This window comes from Myotis davidii, unplaced genomic scaffold, assembly GCF_000327345.1.
Source record: "Myotis davidii unplaced genomic scaffold, ASM32734v1 scaffold964, whole genome shotgun sequence".
Taxonomy (NCBI): domain Eukaryota; kingdom Metazoa; phylum Chordata; class Mammalia; order Chiroptera; family Vespertilionidae; genus Myotis; species Myotis davidii.
The window spans coordinates 1,200,647-1,222,925 of NW_006298351.1; the positions used below are offsets into that span (position 1 = coordinate 1,200,647).

The window sequence follows — 22,279 nt, forward strand, 5'->3', positions numbered from 1 at the left end:
AGGGAAGCTTGGCTTCCTCCACCGCCGGGGCAACCAAGTCTCCTGCTTGCTCCAGCTCTGTGGCTGCCAGCCACCATCTTGGTTGGGTTTATATGCATATAGTCTCTCTGAGTCAGCTTGGGTGAGGCGCTGATGGCTATTTGCAGGTTGCCCATAGCCCCTTCAGGGTGGGGGTCCCAGCTGGGGTGCCTGGCCAGCCCAGGTGAGGGGCTGATGGCTGTTCACAGCCCCCAGCCACCCAAGCTCCCAGTGGAGGCTGGCTGGAAGCAGGTATCTGGGATTTATTTATCTTCTATAATTGAAACTTTGTTGCCTTTTGCGGAGGCCACAGCCGGCCAGAGCAGGAGTGAAGATTGGCTTTCTCCACCGCCGGGGCAACCAAGCCTCCTGCTTGCTCCAGCTCCGTGGCTGCTGGCCGCCATCTTGGTTGGGTTAATTTGCATATAGTCGCTCTGATTGGCTGGTGGACTGGCTTGGGTGTAGTGAAGGTATGGTCAATTAGCATCTTTGTCTTTTATTAGTGTAGATCTTCCCTCTAAGTCTAAAATTACTTCAAAATGAAAAGTTGTTTAAAAGATATATCAATTGATGCAATGTATATACTTTCTCTGGATCATGACTTGAGCAAACTGTTTAAAACAACTTTTAAATGAGATAATCAGAGAAATCTAAACATTAATTGGCTACTTGGTAAAATTAAAAGATTGTTTATCTTTCTGAAGTAAAAATGATATTTGTTAAAAGAAAACTATCTACTTTTGTTAATCAATGTCCCAATAAATTCCAGAAAAAAGAACATCCTGAGAAGCTGATGAAATAATGTCTTGGAACTGCTTGAAATACTTCAGTGTTGAAAGAGAGGGAGTTGGGGAAGGGTATAGATCAACAGTTCTCAACCTGTGAGTCGCGATCCCTTTGGCGGTCGAACGACCCTTTCACAGGGGTTGCCTAAGACCATCCTGCATATCAGATATTTACATTACGATTCATAACAGTAGCAACATTACAGTTATGAAGCAGCAACGAAAATAATTTTGTGATTGGGTCACAACATGAAGAACTGTATTTAAAGGGCCAGAAGGTTGAGAACCACTGGGTTAGTTGTTTGACTGCTTAAGTTGGATGACAAGTACACAGAGGTTCATTCTCTCATTTTATGTGTATGTGAAATTTTCCATCATAAGCATGTGTGTGTGTGTGTGTGTGTGTGTGTAAACACCAATTAAAAACCTAGAGGAAATACCAACTCACATGATTATAAATCATATTTTTAATAGTGTTATTTTTTCTCTATTTTTATATTTTATGCTAAGCATATACTATATTTATAATGGAGGGGGAAACATTTTTAAAGTAACATTTTTTAAAAGAAACTACCTTCAAAATTAAATGTTAATTTTTCTCTTGGGCAAACAGATGGTGATAAAATTGCCCTAAACCTTTAATCCAAAACAACTAGACCAAAAACCTATCATGAATTGTAAATGTCAGTAAATAGAAATTCAATTCTAGAGGGAGGAAAGAAGGGGTTTTTTTTATATTATACAAATAATACTAAAGTGACATTAATAGAACTCTGAAGTTAAAAACTAAGAACAATTCCCACATTAGTGTCATGCCAACAAATTAAACCATTTTCAAACTGTAGATGTTCCTATTGGTCCTTGTCCATCTGCAGCCATAATTTTTATACAATTTTAAATGGTTTGAATTTGTTCCCATTTTACTTGATTTATTTATTCCATTACACCACAACCTACAAAAGAGCACACACACATTAAATAATTACACAACTGAAGAACAACTGTAAAACAAAAAGTTTAACAGCATCAAGTCAAGAAAAGTTATTTAAAAAGAAAAAAAAACATTAAGAGATGAACCCTAGGCAGTCTTGCTCAGTGGTTAGAGTGTCAGCCCAAAGACTGAAGAGTACTGGGTTCGATTCCAGTCAAAGGCACTATCTCAGTTGCAGGCTCAATCTCAGGCCCCAGTCGGGATGCATGCAGATGGCAACCAATCAATGTATCTCTACCACATCAATGTTTTTCTCTGTCTCTCCCCTTCCCTTCCACGCTCTCTAAAAATCAATGGAAAAAATATCCTTTGGTAAGGATTAACAAAAACAAACAAAAAAGTAGAGATAAGAAAAATCTACAGAGCTGGTTAACCTGAGCTTACAACTGGGTTTTCCCCATTCTGCTGGTCCATGGGAAAGACTATGTGGTCACTAGGTGATGCTCAGTGAAAGATAGACAATTTTCATATTACTCCATTTCAATGAGTATATCACAATTCATTTTTATCTATTTCCCCACTGTCTCCACATAATACAGCAAAGACTAGCTCTGTGCATAAAACAAACTTTTTTCCTAACTTTTGATTTGCTTTCTCACTAGCACTGACATTTTCTTAAGTTTGCTAATTTAATTGGTATAAAATGGTTCTTCGCAAGAGTCTGAATTTGCATTTCTTTTATTGTCACCATATTTCTATATATTTGACTATTGTTTGGATTTCCCCTTATGCAAATTGGCCATAATAAAAGTACTTTCAAGGGCGGTTCTCATGAAAAGTTGATCTCTCAGAATCACCCATGGTGTGCATACACAAGCACACACACAAACTCCTTGTCCCCGACATCAGAAAAGCCACCCGGACAAAGTCCACCTGTCTTACTAATGCTGTTAGAGAAGAAGTAGATTATGAGGATTCACCTTCCAAACCGTTCTTTACTTTTTGGCCTTCCTGGCTGTGTTTTTCCAGCTGTTACAATTTTAAATGGTTTGAATTTGTTCCCATTTTACTTGAATGAGAGCATGCACCGTGCAGAGGAGTTGCTATGGCTGAGCAGTGGGCAGTGTGTGGAGTGAGGAAGACCTGGGAGCTCCCACACCTGGGTTCTGTTAGTAATAAAAGCTATTGTGTGTCAAATGGCTACTGCAGTTCCAAGCACTATGCTAGGCACTTTCGTGTTCACCCAGGTAATCTTCACAACATACGATGGCTGCAAGGCTTGCCTTGCTGACTTTGTCTCCTGCTGCTCTCCCCTCAACCTATTCTGCTCTGGCAACCTGGCTTTCTTGCTGTTTCTCTTACATACCCTGTGTACTCCCAGCTCAAGACTTTCAAGCTTGCTGTTCTCTCTGCCTGTGAAGTTCCTCATTTCCATCAAGTCTGTGCTCAAATGTCATTTCTCAGTCCAGTCTTTCCTGACCGTCCCTTCTAAAATCACCACTAGCCCCACCACAACCTCACTCTCTGTATTCCTTCCCTTCATTATTCGTCCTGAGAGCATCTTCTAATGTAGTATTTATTTTATTTATAAATGTTGTTTATAGTCTCCCCACCGGAATGTAAGCTCCACAAGGGCAGGGATTTTTGTGTATTTAGTTTACTGCTGAAGCTCAAGCACCTAGAATGGTACCTGGCACATAGTAGACACTCATGGCAAAATAAAGACAGCCATAAATTCCTTGACCTTCTTTTTATCAAGGGGCTGTGGATTCTATGTCCCCTCCTATAGCTATAATCTAGGCAATGCAATGACTACTGGGACCAAAAGAATATAGCAGAAGTGACAGTGTGCCCATTTCTAAGCCCAAATTTAACAAACTGGCAGCTTCCAACTCTTGTCTCTTGTAACACTCTCTCTGGAAACCCTGTCATCAGCAAAGGAAGTATGTCTACCTTAATGCAACTGACAATCCCAGCTGTGCTAAGCTTTCCCCCAAAGGCACGAGACATGTGACTGAAGAGTCACGGACCCTCCAGACCAGCCCATTCACCAGCTGAATACCATGAGAGACCTGGTGTTCAGCAGAAAACCATCTAGCTGAGCCCTACACTAATCCCTGACTCACAAAAATAATGAGATATAACAACATGATCACTGTTTTAAGACACCAAGTTTTGAGATCATTTGTCATGCAATAATAGGTAACCAGAACGGCACCTACTAGTAATAATACCTGTTGGTTGGTTGGTTGGTTGGTTGGATGGATGCATGAGGTAGGTGAGGTTGCTCCCATTTAATGAATGAGCAAACAAGCTCACACAGGTAACTTATCCAAGGTCATAGTCACTAAGGAATAGCACCTGGCTGACCCTAGGTCCCTCCGATTCCAAGACTTTCAGTTCACTTCTACACTATGACAAGGGTTTGGATTTCTTCTGCAATGTTTTTAATCCACTGCACAGTCACCTGATGCTCGCCTTTGAAACCTCTCCCTAAAAACTGGTTTGAGAATAGGAACCATAAAATCTATGTTAAGCTACTTAGGTACATCTTTAAATTCACAACAAATTTGCCTGCCACCCTAGAAAGATCATGCTGATTTTTTCATTTTAAAATGTTTATGTAAGACATATACACCATTCATGTGCACATTCATTATAAGTCCACTTATTAATGTGTGTGTCAGCAATAATTTATTCCATTCTCCATTTCATTTGCTTATAAAATTTTAATTCAGCTACCTATGTGTTTTAAGAACTTCTTACATGTTTTAAGAAAGGCTATTAATCTCGTGTCACATTTTTCCCACATATACCCCAACCAAACAGTTGCCAATATGAAAATAACTTGTTCCAGAATCCCAGAGGACATGTAATTTTGTCATTCCTAAGACCAGGGGCTCTTAACCTAAGATCCATTGAATGGGCCCCTGGGAGCCTATACAAATCTGTGTGTGTGTACATTTTGGTGATTTGAGGGCTGCCGCATAAATCAGGGTCCCAGGACAACAAAGAGTATAAACCGTTTCTCTTATTGTAAGCATTAGTAATAGAAACTACTATTTACTGAGCACCAGCTATGAGCTAAGCATGGGCCAAGGCATTTTTACATAAAACATCCCCGGCCTCGATGACTGCCTACATCAGTGGTTCTCAACCTTCCTAATGCCGCGACCCTTTAATGCAGTTCCTCATGTTGTGGTGACCCCCAATTTCATTGTTACAAATTGAACATAATTAAAGCATCGTGATTAATCACAAAAACAATATGTAATTATCTATGTGTTTTCCGATGGTCTTAGGCGACACCTGTGAAAGCGTCATTTGACCCCCAAAGGGGTCGCAACCCACAGGTTGAGAACCGCTGGCCTACATGATAAGTATTGTTAGTTCCATGTTTACAAAAGGGAACTGGCTCACAGAGGCCTTCACAAAGCTTTACAACTAAGCTGCAGTGCTGAAATTCAAACTCAAGTCAGTCTGACCCCAATTCCTGTGCTCTTTCCACCTAACTGCACCGTTAAGACCAAAGTAATAGAAAACCACTCCATGACACGGGCTTCCCTTGGTTAATAATTTCAATACCCCAAGCTCATGTTATAGTTTCTCAAGGCTCAGGACTGAAGGAACACCCAGCCAGGGACGGAGGCCCTCCTGCTAAAGAACAGGACAGGACCAACGACCTTGGACCACAAGTGAAGAGCAATAAGAGAAGGCTTGAGGAAAAAGGACCACTGCAGGGAAGGGGGAAATGTGTGCTCAGGTGGCCTTGAGCAGGAGCAGCTACCATGGCAACACAAAGACAGCCAACAGGCTCATGTGCTTGGCACCAGTGGAGTCATAATAAATGTTTAGGGGAGGCATGGAGACGGCATGTCTCGTCTGCTGAGCAAAACAATCAGAACTGAAAATTGATAATCTTGGGTGGTTTCCCCAAACCTCCTTCAATATTCCAGGGCTGTGAAGACAGGCAGACCTAGCCTTGCATCCGGGCTTTACTGCTAAAAAGCTATGTGGCTAAAACAGGCAATTTAAATCTTTATGATTGTTTCCTTTCCAGTAAATAGGAATAATAATACAAACTCCTAGGGTCCCTGGAGAGGTAAATGAGAAAATGCAAGATGGGTGACCAGCACAGAAGCAGGTGCACAGGAAATGATACTGTGCCACCTCCCCTTCTCCCCACACACATCCTTCAGGCTGACCTCTATTCCCAGGTTTTCTTGTGTGGCCACAGCATCACCTTCCACCCAGCCCCAAGGTTCAACTCTTCCTCCTCCCTCTCACACACACCTTGTCATCCAACAGGACATCCAGGCCTGAGGGGTCAGTACATCCTCCATACAGAGCACATGAGAAATGAGCAGTGAGGACTTGGTGCCTTTACGTGGAACCAAGTGCCAAATCCTGCCCTGCCAACCGCCCCTCACTCCCACAGAACAAAGGAGCTAAACATAAGAAACGATCGCAGACTAAAAATCTCATACTCAGAGCAGGGCTTTCTGATAACACTGAGAGTTGTTCCTGTTTGTGTTTTGTGAATGGGGAGGGTATATACAGCTTACAGGAGCCAGTCACCTATCCAGTAAAGGCCAGGCCAAGTGAGGTCTGCAGTTAGAAAGCGGAAGAACCTAGAACTTGTAATCCACCCATTAGCAAGACTCTAAATAACCGGAGGAGTCAGTCCTCCTCCCTTGAGGGGTATTAGAAAGGAAGAAGGAAGAAGGACGGAGGCTGAGGTACTGGGGGGAAAGTGTCCCTCCCTGCACACTCAGCCCCTCTCCAGCAGACCACTGCCACTGCCTTCTTCAGAACTTAGCTCTCACCTGGTCAACCTCAGCAGCTTCCTAACCGGTCTCCCTGTCTCTGGGTTCACCCACAAATCACACACACACCCTTGATCATTATATCTCTGCCTGGAACCCTTCAGTGACTCCAAGTTGACTGCAGAGTGAAGCTACCTTAACAAGCAGTCATTCCAGGCTCCCAGCAGTACATTCTAGCTTGCCTTTTAGCCTTCTCTCACCCAACCACTTCATTAACACTCTCCAGGCCCTGCACCTGTACCCACCCAGTCTCCTCCAACTAGAAAAATAAAATAAATTCCCTCAATTCTGCCTGGAGACGGCATGCTTATCTTATAAGACCCAACCAAGTGCCACCTCTTCCACAAAACCCTCCCTGACTATTCTACCCGCAGTAATCATCCTTCAAAAACACCATCACCGGAAACACCATCACCTCATTCAACTCACAACAACCCTACAAAGCAGATGCTCTAATTATATCCACTTATCATCCAGGAAATGGAAGTTTGAAATGTTCAAGCAACTTAACCGAAGTAAAAGGTGTGGAATCAGGATTTTAAACCAGTTCTATTTGTGTTATTTTCACTAAACTAACGATTTGGAGCCCAAGAAGCCCTAGGATTAGCAATGCCCAAGCCTGGCCGGCCCTCTGTATCATCTGACTACATACATGTTCATCCAGAAACTGACGCTATCAACTTGGGGAAAAACAGAGAAGTTTATATTTGAGGCATCAACTGAGTGGCTTCAATTTCTACCCTACTGGACAATTTCCTTTCAGGTTCACAGGTACACTCTCGACCAACACTGAGCCAAGTGATGCTTTTGCATGACAGGCTCCCTTGGAGCAGACTGGTTTTTAAAAAGTGGGTTATTTGAAAAATAAAATATCTCTATAATCTTAGAATCCCGTTAGAAATGAAAGCCAGGCCCTCTCACTTACTTCTTCAGTCAGCTCATTTGTTTTATCTCTGGCCAGATGGAGAATGAGAAGGTTCTCATCCATCAAATTTTTACTTTATCAGGTTCGCTGTGAAAAAGCTTGTCAAAGTGCTCAGTAGTTACCTTTAAATATACAAAGGAAACCTCTCCAAAATCTTAATGAGGTGCAGGAACTCAGTGATGTACGAATTCCCAGAATCAGTATGAGACGTGGTGTCCAGGCCCCCTTCTGTGGAGCCTCGTGGCTCCTGGGGCTGTGGCAGAAGCAGGACATGGTGGGAAAGGGGGAGCACCAGGCCTCCTCCCTCGCTTCACCCTGAGCAGCTCTACTTTTATATGTTTGTTCTTCAGAAGAGTTCATTTGAACAAAGCAACCGCATGCTTAAAAATTAAATAAATAAACAGAAGCCACTGGAAGGAGGCAGCCCTTGTTACGGAGAACTAGTATGTGTTCCTGGCTGTGAGGACTGCAGGAATTCCGAGCAAGGAGCTCAATGTAGCTTTCACCAGAAAGATGGAAATAACAGACAAAGGAAATGAAGCTGTGCAGGGGTCAAGGCCCAGCTGAGTCACTTAACATCTGCCAGGCACCACACCTCTCTAAACCCCACCTGGATGATGCCATGGAGCATACCTGCCCTTTCCTCCAGCTCCCACTACCGTTCTCCCTGGTGCCACGCTCATTCAGGCCCCCAAGCCTTTGCACGGGCCTTCCCTCCTCCAGGAATGCATCTGCACCTTCCGTCCAGTCTCAACTCAAATCCACCTCTTCAGTGGAGCCTTACCTCCTTCCCCTCCCCTCTTAGCACAGTTCCATTCTTTGTGCTCCCAAAGCATGTGGTCCAGCCTCTATCAGCACTTACTATTGGCTCTTTGCCTGCACTTCTATTCTATTTCTCTACTAGATTCTCTCAAAGACTGTGTCTGATTTGATTCTGTCCTGTACTCCCAGTGCCCAGGACAGAGCCTGGCACAGAAATCCTAAAATAAGACTCAGAGATCAGGAAATTCCTTTCTGTTTGTGCACCAGAAAAACTAGAGCAATTCCATATTAACACTGATGGGAACAGCCTTGAAACCAGCTCCCCCAGCAGCCCCACACATGAGACACTGATACACTCCGAGTCTGTCACTCCAAAGGATTCTGACTCCCTTCCTGGAGGGAACCATCAGAGGGACAGGAACAGACAAGCACTTTCTTCAGAGAAGAGGTGGGTGGTGACCAAGAAGGAAGTTACAGCTATGTTGACTTGATTGATAAAGCTAGACCACATTTATTAGTCAACTAGAGGCCCACTGGAGGAAGATTCCTGCAAGAATAGGGTTTCCTGAGGCTGGAGCGAAGCAGAGTAGGGGCAGGCTTCGCTCCCTTCTCCGCCACTTCGCTCCCTTCTGCAGTGGTTGGCTTCCTTCTACACTGTCTTCAGTCTTCGCTTTGTGCCTGTGTATGCAAATTAACCGCCATCTTTGTTGGGTTAATTTGCATATCACTCTGATTGGCTAGTGGGCATAGCGGAGGTATGGTCAATTTGCATGTGTCTCTTTTATTAGTGTAGATAGTGTCCATTAGATTCTAGCAGCCAATGGTTTGTCATTCAAAGTCCTGAGCCAGCATGTGCCACACAACTGAAAACAGGAAAAGAGGAAAGAAGAGAAGGAATGTAATACAGTGAGCATCTACCTCTATGTGCCAGGAACCACAATAGGTGCTTTCTCATGCATTATATTTTATTATTCGTTTATTTAATCCTAAAGTAGATGCAATCAATCCCATTTTAGGGGAGAAAACAGTTTAGAAAGGTTAAGTAACTGACTTAGAGGCTTAAACACCTGCTGAAGCTCTGATTCCAACTGGAGCCCAACCCTGTTTTCCACTATTCCCAAGACACCTACTAAAATGGCTAAGTTTCTAGCTCCCAAGGTGGCAGCAGCATCACCATCATGAAAACAGCTACTGTTCACTGATCATTTATGATGTGCCAGGTATGATGCTAAGTGATATCTCCTGTAATCCCTACAACTATTCTGTTTTCTGACGAGAAATGGACCCCACAGTTTGGAGAGGCACAGTTCCTGCCTCAGTTCAACAGCTCACAAGCGACGGGACCAGGATTCAAACCCACTTTGACTTCGAAGTCTCTGCATTCAGCCTCTCCTACAGGAAACTGGGATTTGCAAAGACAGAGCTTCTTCCAACATAAGACACTGAAACTGCATATCATTCTACCAGGACACCAACTCAAAATCTTTACACCTGATTAAAACAAATAAAGGGGAGCTTTGGCCTTGGGGAAAAATCACACTGCCTCGGATCTGTGGTCTTAGCCCTAACCAGCCAGCCTACAGACACTGTCTCCAAGGGCCACGTTTTGATTACGGTTCACCAAGAGATACTCTGGATGCTGTCACAATCTCATTTAGAGCTACCCACAACAAACACACGTGAGGACCGGAGGGGTTCAGGCTGAACTACCCTGAAATTAAAACTCGCTCCTGTCATAGCACACTGGGTTAGCAGCTGGGTGGCAGGTACAACTTTAATTAGATTTTTGGGCTTTAGCCAGCAAATGCATTCCCACAGAGCTAAGTGCCCAGGTACTGAAGCACACACTTGTCAGAGTAGCGGGTGACAGAAGAGAGCATTATGTGACAATCTGGGGGATATGGCTAAACCAATGTCTAATATACGTCGCTTCTAAGGAGAAGAAAAGGACTAGGACTTGCTCTTCTCTCCCACACACCCTGAATAGCACACAGAACGCCTGAGCCAGAGATAGCAAATCTAAAATAAAGATGTACCACTCTATCACCTTCACCAAATGCACACATACACACACAAACAAGCACACACACACACACACACACACACACACGTGCATGCACACACTAAAAGGAAAGCCTTATGTCTCTGAAACCAAGCAATGTAGCAGAGTCAGAGATGTGAGGGCAAGGATGTGGAAATCCAAGCAGCCCACCTGTCAGACCCCAGAAACTAGGGAACTTTAAACATCACAGTAAGGACACTGACTTGGGCATCCTGGGGTGTTTTTTTTGTTTGCTTTTGCGAAGGCCTGCTGAATTTCTTCAAAGGGATATGAGTCCCTCTGGTGACAAGGAGAAATAATACAATAAAAGGGATATATCTGTAAGGCCCTCAATTCTTGACCTGCCTTGTTGTAAAAACACTTCCAAAGTAAAAACCAAACTTGTATTCCCCACAGCCTACCCACAGTGCCTGCACGATTGCAAGTACTCAGGAAGTGTCCCCTGAATAAACAAATGAACAAACTGCACATAACAACACATGCTGAGTCAACTGACACTGGGTCACTGCAATCGCAGGCAATTAAAACAAACGAGAAATGACTCTCAAGGCCAAACTTGTCAGCGTTCGTGCACAATAAGACACAGTGAATTCATATGCCTCTATTCAGACAGGCATTGTCTCCCCCTGAAATGCTTAAAAGCAGGCAGTGAGACGGCAATCAATGTTTTTGGCATGAGCAAAGGATGGTTTGAGCACATCCAAAAGAGAGCTGATGGCTTACCATTGGAAAGAATTCAGGGAATGCTATAAAATCTAGGACTGCAGAGTAGGGAGCCACTGAAAAGCTTGGAGTCAGGGCACATCTATAAACAGGGCCGCAGTATTTCCCACGGACTTTGTAGTTGTCCAAGACATGAGAATAACGGGAAATAGCCACACACAGTCCCAGGGACTGAAAACCTTAACTTAATGCTTACAAGCTTACCAACTTGGATGACACTGACCTGGCCCTGTGCAAAATTGCTTTTATTGAATGGGGCATTGTCAAAGATTCTGTGTACTGCTCAGAGAACTCTTTATAAAACCCACCAGAGGCAATACTTCCCTCAGGCCTGAGTGCTGGCAAAGCTGTCCTTTTATCTTAACATGTTCATCTTACAGACACTGGAGACCTTGTAACTAAATTTCCCTTTTTACTTCTGCTGCCAGGAGCTACCAGCTGAAGTTAAGTCCCCCTCTTCAGTACTGTGGCGGGTATCACAACCTGCATTTCTACTTACTGATTCCATTTCACCAGTCACCTTATTTTTCCTTCACCCTAATGCCTTTATTTTCATTTTTAATTTCATGACTATCCATAAACCTCTGAAAATGTTTTTAAAAGAAGTACAATTTTTGAAGCTTCAAATAATCAGAACACTTTAAGCTAGATAGTCTTGTTTCTCCCAAAACAACATACACTCTCACACCTCTGTACCTTCAACTTCCGTGCAAAACCCCCTGCTTTCCCTTAACTATCTAACAACCTTAAACTTGAACTTCAGAACCAGTTCAGAAGTTACTTTCCCCAGAGCCTGCTCTGATCCTGCAAGCACTTCCTTCCTCCGTGCTCCCGTGGTACTCTGTATCTCAGTATGGAACTGTCCCCATGCCAAGTCGAGGGCCTGCTAACTATGTGAATGTTCCTTTCCTTTGCCAGGGCAGAAACACGACAAAGTCTGGTTCTCTGTTTGTTTGTCTGTTTCAATCCAAAGCACCAGCAGTAGCAGCTGGTGAGTGGAGGGCTCCAGTGAACAGAACAAGCTGATGGGACATGCGAGGCCGGTGGTTGTGCTCTGCCTCTGCATGCACCTAGCACCTTAAGGCAAAAACACCACCCCAAGATGTCTCCCCAGACTCTGCAAGCCAGTGACCCCAAGATCAGGCCTAAAACATTCATATGAGATGGACACAACCAAATTCTTAGAATATAACCAGAAGTTAAATAGAGATACCTGTGATGCCATACATACACAAAAGGAAAGAAACCAGAGCCATATGACCTTGTCAGAAACATATGTATGACGTAGAAAAGTAGTCACGAGATGCTCAGAAGCTGAGTCACAGACACGCTCACCTGAGGAAAGCACTGAGAGTGCACAGCTGTGGTTCTGGTCTGCCCAGTGCCATGAAACAAAACAGTGCTTCCGCTCATGCCCCTCCAAACACACACATGGTTCCAGGGGAAGCGGACAACGATGGCATACGCGCACTTCTGACAAAGAAGAATGGGCATGGGACCCAAGCTGGCCTCTGAGTATCTCACTCCTCTGGCCACCCTGACGGAGACAGCGGGGGTAGTGGAGTGTGAGCCCCTCTTCCTCTATGTAATGAACTGGGAAAATGGGATCCCGGCAGGGCTGGCAGGGATGGGTCCAACACTTGGAACTGGAGGAAGTGGATGCAAGAAAAAGAAGCCACTCTCTCACCCTGGCCGGTTGCTCAGTGGTTAGGGCGCTGGCCCCAGCATTGAAAGGTCGCAGGTTTGATTCCTGGTCAACAGCACCTGCCTAGGTTGCAGATTTGATCCACAGCCCTGGCCGAGGTAGGTGCGGGAGGCAACTAATCCCTGTGTTTCTCTCTCATCAATGTTTCTCTCACTCGATGGTTCTCTCTCTCTCTTCCCCTCCCCCTCCTTTTCACTCCCTCTAAAAATCATTGGAAAAAATATCCTCAGGTGACAATTAACAAAATAAAGAAGTCAGCTCTCAGAGAGACAGAGACCAGGTCCTGGCAGTGTCCCAGTCATCCATCCTTCCAGCAATTTAGTTACAAGGCAATAAATGTCCCTTTTTGCCTAAGAATGCAGCTTTTCATCAACAGCAGCCCAGAAACACCAGAGTTTACGTAAATAAGTGAATTTTGGGAGCAACAATGTCTGACAATAGAGATAGTTAAATACCCTTTTGATATAGTTTTCTAGCTATTTTTTGCCAAGAGTAAGTTATAGTGTAAAAAAGTTACATATTTCACATATGTATACACACACACACATATGTTTCCCCATCCAAATTTTATTGAATATTTTTATGATGGCAGTGAAGGAGAAAGAAAACAAACTACTTTAAACTGAAAAAAAACAAAAACAAAAAAAACCTGTTATGCCACAGGTTTTGTTAACCTAAAAATTTTGTGAGGGATATAAAAATTGACTATGAAAACTGCACCTCTGTAAAAGGACCCTCTGGCCAGGCTCATCCTTACCTCATCCACAAAGGCACACTGCTCAGATCTCACTCTTTTCAATCAACTCAAGTATCCTCTCCTCCTGGAAGGCCTCCCTGACTACTCCATCCTGCAAGGATCTTTTGCACTGACTATATAAACTACATTAATTAGCTCTGGATTTCAAAATACTTTGCATTTTGTCATGTATAACATTTTCAGCTCACTTAGAAAAATAAAACTTTCAGAGGCCATGCCTTGTTTTTCCATCAGCATCTACACTAGGTATATTTGGTGTTCAATAACACTGAATAAATACAGGGAACAGGTCTTTTAATAACACGCAACAAACTGGTACTCTCCAATATTGCTGGTGGCAACATAAACTGGACCAGCCTTTTGGACAAATAATTTGTCAGCATGATTAACTAGTGTAAAATATTTGTACCAATTATCTCATTCCTCAGAATCTATCTAGGGATTTCAAGAGAAAATGCCTTAATGATCAAAGATGTTCACTGTAGCATTACTTAAACAGCTAAAATGTCCAACAGAGGAGGAAATTATTAAGTAATCATGTGAAATCTATTCAGTGAGGGGTATGCACCATTCAACCTGATTACTCTGGAATCTATACAACATGGGAGATGTCATAACAGAGAAAGTAACCTGAGGAGATGTCCATGATAAGGGAAGTGACACGGGAACATGCCCCAGGTGACCAAAGAACACTGACAGAGTATTTAGCCTCTGATTAGATTGGGGGCCCAGCTGTACTAGCACGGAAGGGTGATCTTGAAAAACAAGAGTTACTTCATTGGAATGGTAGGTGATGATTTCTTAATTATCTAAATTTCCATTATTGCTCTCTAATGTTCATTAAAGTTTTTGTTAAACTATACAAACATTGCATTTCAATTCTTTCGTCAGTATTAACATCAAGATTTCAAATTATGGATCTTGGTGTCCCTGCCAACAGCAGTCCCCAGAGAACTAACCTCTGATACTTATAGTCTCTCTTCTGAGCTCTCTACTCTGATTCTTCCTGCCCCAGCTTCCCATGCAGGTAATCCCATTAACCTGAGCGCCTGGGACCTGAGTGCCGCTAACCACTCCAATCCGACCCTCTCCTACCTGATGGCACCAAGGCTTGTGTATCTGGATGTGACTCTCAGGATGCTGAATATTTAAGTTTAAATACAATAAAAATTCTAAAAGATAAATTTTTTCTTCTTTCCAAGTTCAGAGATTTCTTTTTTTATGCTAACACCCAATGCTGAATAGAGTAGCCTTTAAAAAAATCACTCAAATTGTAACACATCCAGGCGATGAAATATGCTTGTACACACACACAAACGTTTCTGAAGAACATTCATAACATGGCAACATACCAAAGAGAGAACACAGAACTTTAAAAAATGACACAAAACTGCATTTTCAGCTTGATACCAATGCCTGTGGAGTGGGGGGAGAAGGAGTATAGAGGGAATGAAACATCAACTAGTTAAGACATCAACTGGTCATTTCTAGGTGATTAGATGAGTGAAGTATTTTCTTCTTTAAATTTTTCAAATTTTCTAAGTTTTCTGCAGTGAATCTCCCTAAAACCATAAACGTGGGACAGCCCAGCCCGCTGCACTGCCCGCTATTTCAGAAGGGAACGGGGTGCTCACATGGATGGTGCAGTCTCTCTTGCTCTTCTCTCGATGGGCTGCTTCCAGATCCTTTTCTAGTCTCTCCTTCTCCTGCTGCAAGTCGCTCAACTCCTGGGTGACTTTCTTAATGTTCCTACGCAGTCTATGGTTCTCAGTACTCTTGGTGAGATTTTCTGAGTGCAGCTCAGCCAAAAGGGCTGCCTTTTCCAACAGAGCAGCTTCATAATCTTCAGATCCCTAGAAGACGGGGGTGGGAGGGGAGACAGCTAATTTTCATAGCTCATTAAACAAACCAAGAAATCTGTGCTCCTTTTTCACCTTGCAGGGAGGGGATTAATATAAACATCATTCAGGACCTAGAGCACAAATAATATGAAGATTTTGAAATAACTTAGGGTAATGTTTGTTTATATTATGGTGTTGATGTTAAAGGGAAGGGGGAAGCTACAACTGTGTAAAAAAAAACTTTAAGAGTAGAAGGAAAAGTACAGAAAGTTAACAGTAATTTTCATGGAGTGGAAACACAGTTGACTTTTTTCCTTCACTACTCTGTATTTTCAAATGTTCTAAGGTTAGTGTGTATGTAACTTTTATAATGATTTTTTTTTCCTTTGAAATATAAGAACTTTTTTTTGGTAAAGTTTTTTTTTTTTAATTTATCTTTATTGTTCGAAGTATTACACATGTCCCCCTTTTTTCCCCATTGACCCCCCTCCACACCACACCCACTCCCCCGCCCCCACAAGGCCTTCATCACACTATTGCCGGTATCCCTGGGTTATACAGATATGCATATAAATTCTTTGGTTAATCTACCCCACCCCCACCCCACCTCTGCCTTCCCTTTGAGGTTCATCAGTCTGTTCTATGCTTCTATGTCACTGGATCTTTTTTGTTCATCAGTTTAATTTTGTTCATTAGATAATAATTTTTTAAAACAATGTATTTTATATATTTATTTATTTATTTATTTTTAATTCTCACTGAGGACACGACTAGAGAGAGGAAGGGGGGGAAAGGGAGAGAGAGAAACATTGATATGAGAAATATTGATCGGCTGACTTCCATATGTGCCCCAACTGGGCATTGATCAACCCCTTTCAGTGCACAGGACAATGCTCAACCAAGTGAGCCACTCTGGCCGGGCCAGTTTTAAGTAGAATGATGGTTCTATTCTATTATTAGAGACCACTGAGTTTTCCTCCGTTCCTTTCAGCTATGAAGTCCTGACCTCAGCAGGAGAAAGGATCAAAAAGAGAACTTCTTCACCCTGAACACTTACCTGGACTTTCTGGGTCTCTGGTTTCTGGCGGGCCTCTTTGACTTTAGCAAACGCAGCATTGAGCTCTTCGATTTCAGAGTTAAGTTCTTCAACCTGGGTAAAAACAAGGACTAGCAGCCAAGTGTGCAACTGGGCTCTCCTATCTCCCATGGCCCAACTGCTTTAACTGCTGGACTGTGTTTATAATCAAGGGCTTTGTAATCAGAAAAAGCCTGAAGTCAGAAAAGTGGGATTTCTAGTTTGGCTGTTTACTAGCTAGATGACTCAAGGCACAAAACTTAATCTCTTTGAGACTCAATTCCCTTACCTATAAAATGAAGATACCACCGCTCACCCAACCTAGCATTGCTGATGAGGTAATGTGCAGTGGTGCTAAAACCATGTTTGGCTCATACTGTCACTATAATTATTATTGTCATATAGATGAGCCACCCAACAACCTAGCCTGGCTACTCCCATCTACCCAGAGACAGCCAATAGCTACCAAGTTACACCTGGACTTTGCCAGCACCCAGAACTGCTCCACCACTGGGCCCTGAACTCCAAAACAAACTACAGCTACTATTACTAAGAACCAGCTCTCTGCTGCATCTGACAGTGGTGATTACTCAAACTCATTCTCTCCTTTAGCTTCTTCAGCACCAGTTTCCTGGTTGGCTTCATTTTCTACAGCCATTCCTTCTTCCGTCTTCTTTGTGCATTCCTCTTCCTGTACCTTCAAATCTGATGTCCCCTGTGGTCCAATCCTCAGCCTTCTTTCCCGCTGTACACTCTCAGAATTTTAACTCACATCTGCTGAAGAGGGACTCTCGATCTATACCTTCAGGCCTAATGAGCTCTCTCCAAGCTTTAGACTTGCAGATCTATCGACTCCTGGACATCTCACCTGGATGGTCCACAGACTCCTCAAAGTCAATACTTTCTAAAAGTCTCATCACTTCCATCACTACCTCCCACCCCACCATCATCCTCCATTTTCCATGCTGAGTTGGTGGCAAGACCATCTCTCTAGTGGTGCCAGCCAGAAGTCATCCTGGATTGGTCCTTCTCTCTATTCCTACGTCTGACCATCATATTTCCCCAAATTTACTTCTAATCTTTAATTAATTAATTACTTCTTTTTTAGATTGTGTTTTTAATTTTTTTTATTTTTCAATTACAGTTGACATTCAATATTATTTTATAATCATGTCAGCTATACAGCATAGTCATATACTTTTAATTAATTGTTTCTAATTTTATTTCCTGAATTAGCCCCACCCCCACTACTCTTGCTTGCTGTGACCACTGCTCTAATGCAGCCTTTCTGAATTAGGTGGCGCTCACCTTGGCTACTGGCCTCCCTGCATTTATTCTCTCCCTTCTACAACCCACTCTCTGGATACAGACAGAGACCTGGCTAAAATGCAAATGTGATCACACCTATCCCGCTTAAGAGTCTTCAGAGGAGTGTCACCCAAGCAGTGAAACATGAATAGATCCACCACCACCGCTCATCCCTGGGAACCTCTCCAGCCTCTTCTCTCATCTCACTTTAAGTTCTGCACTCGATGCTCTGATGACCTCAAACTGATTTTGGTTTCACAAAAACATATCAGGCTCTTTCCCCACTGAATGCCTGACCAATGTTCTCCCCTCTGTATGAAATAGCCTCCTCTTTTCTGTCCTCCTTCCCAACCAACACCTACTCATCCTTTAAGATTCAGCTCAAACACCTGCTCCTCGAAGCACCAGTCCCCCTTCCCAACCCTAATCTGGATGGGGACCCCTTTGTTCCACCTCACAGGCCTGCACTTCCCTCAATCACACCTTCATTGTCTTTCTTCCCCACGAGGCTTGTGAGCACAGCTAGATTTTGCTTCTCTGTTTCTGCCTCCAACTGAGACACAAGATTGCTACACCAATGACAAGAAAACAGCACAGAATCACCAGCCACCACCTTGGGTCCCAAAGACAACAGCCCACGTACCTATCTAACTACCTTGGCCTTGCCCCCGCAAAACTCCTGTATCTCCATTTTCTGTTGTCTTTCAAAAGATTAGACCTGCACTGTCCCATACGGTAGCCACAAGTCACCTGTGGCTACTGGGCACTTGAAATGTGGTTAGTCTGACTTGAGTTGTGCTGTAAGTATATCTGGACTTCAGATTTTTTAAAATGTTAAAGCCCTAAGCAGGTTTGACTCAGTGGATAGAGCATCAGCCTGCAGACCAAAGAGACCCAGGTTTGATTCTGGTCAAGGGCATGTACCTTGGTTGCAGGCTCCTCCCCGGCCCAGGCCCTGGTCTGGAGGCAACCAATCGATGTGTTTCTCTCACATCAATGTTTCTCGCTATCTTTCCCTCTCTCTTCCACTCTCCCTAAAAATCAATGGAATATCCTCAGGTGAGGATTAACAAAAAATAAAAAAATGAATGTTAAATACCTCTTTATTAACTTTGTTCTGTTGATTGGATGTTGAAATGTTATTTGTCATATATATTAGCAAATATATTTGCTTCTTTTTACTTCTTTTAATGTGGCTACTAGTAAATTAAAATTGCATATGTAACTCACATATTTGCATTGGACAGTGCTGGATTAGACATTCCAAAAGAACTCCTAATCGACTACAGGATCCCAACCCCACTTTCTACAGTCATCTCCGCTCTTTTAAAAACTTCTTCCTTAAAGCTAAAACTTCAGGGAAGGACAGGCCAGTCACAGAAGCTAATAAAGAAAAATCTCACTTGCGATCTAGCGGACATACCTCTTTTTCCTTTGACTTTAATGCCATGGTTAGACCCTGAATGGCTTTATCCCTCTTTAAACTATTTTTCTTTTCTGTAGCAATTTCTCTTTCCTTCTCTCTCAGGTCCTCCTGAAGTGCCTAAATTAGATTAGAAAAAGATTCACTAAGTTGATGTGTTCCAACCAAAATGCACAGTATATATCTTTAAGAGCACACTCAAATGCAGTTATTCTATCTTATTCCTGTCACCCTGTGATTAATGTTTCCAAGTAGAGCTGAACGTAGTGGCATCAGCTCCAAGTTACTGTATTACCGCTCAAGGCAACCGGGCTGGGTGAAAGGCAGGGGAGCAGATCAGTTAAGAAATGACAGCTATTCCTACAGGAAGGACTCCAATGCCTTCTGGAAGTTGAATACAGTCACATCAGAGTCTTTGAAATCATACCAGTTATTTGGGGGGAAATAACAGATCATTAATATTATTCCTTAATGCTACTAAAGCTAGCAGAGAATTTGGTTTGATGGAGACTGAACATATACATTTACAGTCTGAGTTCATTTCTAAAGATACTCACTGCTGCCTCCCTCCCAGGCTGTCGTGAGGATCAAATGAGATAATGGATATGAAAGCACTTTCTAAGTCGGCAGGTGCTACACAAATGCCAGCTGCTGAGACTAAGGGACCATGGAGAAAGGGCTTTGGAGTCAGACTGGCAAGTCTGAATCCCTGCTATACTCCAAGCTACGTGACCTTGGGTAGGGACCTCACTGCTCTGAGCCTCACATGTCATATCTGCAAGATGGGCATGCCTGCTTCACAGAGTTATTACAAAGACTGAGAGCCCCTCCCCACAGTGCCTAAAGCTTGACTGGCAGACAGTAGCATTCAATGAGTGACAGCTATTGCCACACAGAATTATCTACTGCACTCAGAATAAAGCAAGAGGCAAGGATAAATCTTCAACACATTTTTAAAACTGTATCATCATACCTGGATCCTCTCTTCAAAGCGATTTCTCTCCGTCTGGCGCTCCACTTGTGCAGCCTACAAAAAGACATTAATTGGTGCCCAGAAGGGACCCATAATCCAATAGCTTCCCCTGAACAATTAGAATGAGCACCTCATGTACTTGCTGTTCCCTTGCTGTGGAACTCACCCAAAGTCCCACCCAAGTGAAGACAAATGTAAAGATGACCACCAGCCCCATAGAGAGTAAACCAAGGGGCGACTGGACAATGAAAAGGGCCTTCGAAAGGACAGGGCCAAGGAAGTGAGACAGGGTTCAAAGAAGCAGGAGACAGAGAAGCAGCCTGAACCTCATAGGTGAGGCTAAGGAAGTCACTGCTGTGTTAGGGGAAAAGGAGACCCTGCTCCCTAACGAAGCCAAGACTTCCATGAGCATCCAGAATGTCTCTAAGGTGAACATACCACATGCAGCAGCACCCGTGGTCCCACAGGAATGGGAAGGCTTGACTAGGCCTATCTGCCCTTCCAGGTCCTGCCCACCCTCTTCAAAAGAGCTTGCTGTGGAGGCCACCTAGTGCGGGGAGGGGTCCCGGGAGGCTTTGGGATCGGTGCTAGTAGCCCACCTCTTAGAGCCCAGGAAAATATAACAACTCTGAGCTGAGCCTGTTTCTAAACTCAATTAGGGGCCGTGACCCCAGCCTCGGAAGGTGTGCGGGCGGATGAAATGAAGAGCACACGGCGTCCCTGTGTGTGCAGCACACCCGGCAGGGCAGCTGCCTGGCCCCGCTGCCTCGCAGTTCCAGACCACTGTTGGCCTTCAGCTGCCTCTAACCACAAAAGGTGAAATGAGAAAGTAACACAATTTTATCCTAAGAAAATCCAAAGGATGAAAAAAAGATCAAGTCCCCAGACAACAGCAAATGAACACATAATAAAACAGAGGCAAGGAGGTATGGACTGGGTTTTTAACCAACTCTGTGAACACAAAGCTGGAGGGGAAAAATATGCCAGGCCCCTGACAGGAAGTTTCTGCTGATGTCAGCTGACAGGGCAATGATACTCAGAAGCAGACTGTGGGAGAGCCAGGGGCCTGCATGTGTGTCCCATGGCCCGTGCAGACTGGTGTGCTAACTGAAGTCCCCTGCACGTCCTGTGGCCTCACCACGGGTTCTCTCTCCTTTTCAGCCCTGCAAGCAGCAGAAAGCCCTCGGAGCTCTCCAGATGACACATCCTCAGCAGCAGGCATCATCTGAGATTTCTCCTCTCTCAGGCGCTGAATTAAAGCTTCTTTGCTCTTCAAAGACAGCCTCAACTCCTCAATCAGTCTAAAAAAGAACAGATTTCAATATTAATTCTACACTGCTCTCTCAGCTCAGTGGAGCAGGAGGAGGTAGGAAATGGGGCCAGACATCTTCAAAGTAGACATGTCCAGTGACTGAACATGAACGAAATCGCATTTGCAGGTCGGAGACTAAGGGCCAGAATCCATGTGACATTAACTGTCCCCTCACCTCCAGCCTGGCCCCGGGAGACCCACCCTCTGAGCTACTGGGCTATGGTCTGACTGAGTCACACCCCTGCTCAACCATTCAACGGTCCCCACCACTGACAGCTGTGGATTACTAAATTTTTCCAGCCAAGAAATCTTCTCTCCAAAAGAAATCTGGCACTGAGGGCTAAACAAACATGACCGATAAAGCAGAAATATTCTGGTAAATGTGAAAAACAAAGAACGTCTCTCCTCGGCGTCTCAGGGAAAAGTTTAAAATATACTGACTTTCAAGATGAAGAACAAACTCCTGGGCAGCAGTCGAGCCAGAGCTTTTAGGGGCGAGATCAGAGGCCCTGCTGAAGCTTCGGCATCACCTCTCACAGGAAACCCCACCCCCACTCCCAGTCCCCCTCATCGCCCTCGGGAGCCACACTTCCAGATCTCTCCAGAAGCCAGGCTGTGCTGGGCCTCTAGACCAGGGGTGGGCAACCCCTAGCACACGTGGCAAACATGGCACGCCAGTAACTTTTGCTGGCACACGAAACCCTCTCTTATAATCTTCCATTTACAATTTTTTTCTTAATATCGACTTTTTTATTTTTCAGATAAATTCACTGTAGGTGCATCTTAGATAAATAACTAATTTTCCATAACAAGTTATCTTAAAGACCATAGAAATGGATTGATGAGAGAGGGG

At 43.7% G+C, this 22,279-nt stretch overlaps 1 protein-coding gene across 9 annotated transcripts in view; it reads right to left on the minus strand.

Moving 5' to 3' along the window:
• The window catches only part of CDK5RAP2 (CDK5 regulatory subunit associated protein 2), a 159,955-nt gene that overhangs the window by 90,264 nt on the left and 47,412 nt on the right, over window positions 1-22,279 (minus strand). For 8 of the 9 annotated variants that reach the window (XM_006773982.2, XM_006773981.2, XM_015570630.1 and 5 more), the window contains 5 exons: window positions 21,253-21,415; window positions 20,115-20,168; window positions 19,142-19,261; window positions 16,393-16,485; window positions 15,129-15,347 (listed from right to left, as the gene is read on the minus strand). In XM_006773982.2, coding sequence (XP_006774045.1) covers window positions 15,129-15,347; window positions 16,393-16,485; window positions 19,142-19,261; window positions 20,115-20,168; window positions 21,253-21,415 — 649 coding nt within the window. The remainder of the gene's footprint in view (window positions 1-15,128; window positions 15,348-16,392; window positions 16,486-19,141; window positions 19,262-20,114; window positions 20,169-21,252; window positions 21,416-22,279) is intronic. The other variant, XM_015570625.1, reaches the window with a different exon arrangement.